General features: G+C 31.7%; 1 protein-coding gene across 1 annotated transcript in view; it reads left to right on the top strand.

Moving 5' to 3' along the window:
- Positions 1–1,492, top strand: part of LOC106472543 (lon protease homolog 2, peroxisomal-like) — a gene marked incomplete at its 3' end in the record, with an annotated part of 26,440 nt that extends 24,948 nt beyond the window's left edge. The window contains exons 4-5 of the mRNA XM_013933195.2: positions 780–932; positions 1,438–1,492. Coding sequence (XP_013788649.2) covers positions 780–932; positions 1,438–1,492 — 208 coding nt within the window. The remainder of the gene's footprint in view (positions 1–779; positions 933–1,437) is intronic.
- Between the last annotated feature and the right edge of the window lie 1,153 nt (positions 1,493–2,645).

Below are 2,645 nucleotides of genomic sequence, written 5' to 3'. Positions count from 1 at the left end.
GTTTTGTGGGGTGGGAATATTATAAAGTTTTGTGCATGTGTTAATATGTTAGTTGTTTTTTAATGTGTTGTTTTTATATTAGATATAACAATAATACAGATTTGATTTAAGGATGTTAAAATTGACAAGAAAATTTAACTTTGAGATATACAAGGTTTTAATGTTTTTCTGACACTGCAGGTAATATAGTACCTAAGAATTGTATTTATTGTTTCCTTTTTTCATAATTTAGTATATCCCAGTTAGTATTATGTATTTTTCATTTTTTTTTTTAAATGTGATATTATTAGCTCAGAATTCCTTGTTTTATGTTATAGAATTACTGTACATTACAAAATGTTTCTAGGAATGTTTTGTTTGAAAAATAAAGATTATAAAAACTGTTATTTTTATGCTGTATGTGAGATATGAACTGTGAAGCATTTTTTAAAACATAAGTGAGGTTTATGGTTTAATAGTATCGTCTTTAACGTTTTTTTTTTAAACTGATCCTTATACATTTAGGTACCTGTTGAGGTAAATCATTAAAATAATATGGGATGTTTTTTTAGTAAATGTCACAGTGTCACTTGGTTAACCTATAGTATAAGAATCAGAATGGTTAAAAAATATTTTCTGTTGAGTTGCTTGCTAACTAAATTGGTATTATGTAATTATTAGAGTATAGGAAATCTCCAGTTAGTGAACACAGGTATGTCCATCATTGCAGTAATTGCTTGTTAAGCTTAAAGTGTAAAAGCATATAGTCATTTGGAGTTTTCACATATTCTGTATTTCAGCGTCTGCTTGGATCCCTACCTGTTCAGAGCTTGCTTGATGTTTGTGCTTCCATTGTACGTGCCACACAGGAAGAGCGACTTGATATATTGGATACAGTTGACATTGCTGAAAGGTTACGCAAGATACTTCCACTTTTGTTACGTCAGATTGAGGTAATGAAGAAACTTAAATTATTGGTTGGAGAGTTCACACTGTTGCAATATACAGTCATTTACATTAGTTACTTTTATCAGAAACATAATGTTTTTATTGTGTTTTGAATGTTATAGGAATTAAGAATTTCATATCTGTTTCTTCTAACAAAATTTCTCATTCTGTGGATTAGTGTTGTAGTGTTTATTTTACTGTATGCTATATACTTACAAAAACATTTGTGTAGTTTCTTCTATTACACAAAAACTTGGTATTACACTACTCAAATCAAGTAAGATATAATCAAAGCTTTCAGCATTCTAGCTATGACAAGGCACAACTACTGCTTTTAAATAATGTGAGTGACACAACCTAATTTAATTTAAATCAAGTACCACGTTACTGTTTGTGTGTACATGTATCAGGGGGATATAAAAGTGAAGGAAATGCTGTTTGTTTATATTTAGCAGTTTGATCAACAGCAAAGTGTGTAAAGAGATTCAGATTGATATTAAAACATTTCAGGACCCTAGTGCAGACATACAGTTCTATATTGTGGAGAGCAATATGTTGGCTAGAAGTAGGTCAAACACAACAGTCTATTGAAGTGTGGTAACACGTTTTGTAAAGTGTAGTTAACAGGATGTAGACTTGCTTTCAGACCATCAATACAGTTGGCCTGAGACCTCCACCATTGTTTCACGATATGGGCTCGATGGAACTGGTGGTTCTCAGCTTTCCAACTGAATCAACAGTCCAGAGTAACAATTGGAAGACAATTCAGATTGCAAGTGGTAAGAAACAATGTTTTTTCTGTATGGTGTACAACCAATGGACATGCATTATTTTAATACATTTTATACAAAATGGCCATCTTCATTGGTGTGATGAACATATGGGTTCATCAAATGATGTGAATAGATGTTTTGTTCATAGACAAACCTTGCTTCATACTGCATCCAAATGTAAGAGTGTCTATGATTAGACCAAACCCCAATTTCATGGGTAAAAGGTATGGATATAGTGGTGGTGGTGGCATACTGTCCAGAGCACAGGTCAGTATTGATGGTCATACTGACTAGTGTGTTATGGCACAATTAATACTGTATGACAATAGGTATACAGTCTTACAATTGTTAATGTTATCTGCAGTTGATCAGAACTTTCTTCTAATATATAGTAACTCCTGCTTCCATTATCCTCCTTTGGTCAACAACTCCCTGGAAGAATAGGGTATTGAGAAATGGACTGGCCAGTTTCTTCACTGTATGACAGCATGTGATTTACTTCCAAGTGGGAGAAATTGTGACTGGGGAGTAGACAATATTTCTCCACCAACTAATTGACTTACTCATTTTAAGCATGAAACATTGATGTTTAACTTGCATTAGCATGTAAAATTATAATATATTTTATTAACTCTTTCAGCATGGGCTTGGTCCCTGGGACTGACCTTGTAACCATTTTGTGCTTTTTATAGTTTTCATGCTATAACTTTTAAATTAGTAAGCAAATATTAATGAAATTTGGCACATTATCAGTAAACATTACAATGCTTTCATACATAAAATATCAATTTTTTTTTAAGTCTTAAGGTTTGTAAAGCAATGCTTCTCTCATGTCTTTTTTTTCTTTTCACATGTTGCCTATTTATCTTGCAAATTGATATTCATTTTAAGATTAAAAAATGTTTTTATGTATCAGAAAATTTTCAAATTTCAGATGTGAAATCT

This window comes from Limulus polyphemus, unplaced genomic scaffold, assembly GCF_000517525.1.
Source record: "Limulus polyphemus unplaced genomic scaffold, Limulus_polyphemus-2.1.2 Scaffold5414, whole genome shotgun sequence".
NCBI lineage: Eukaryota > Metazoa > Arthropoda > Merostomata > Xiphosura > Limulidae > Limulus > Limulus polyphemus.
The sequence above is the reverse complement of the archived record's forward strand: the minus strand, read 5'-3'. Positions and strand labels throughout refer to the sequence as shown.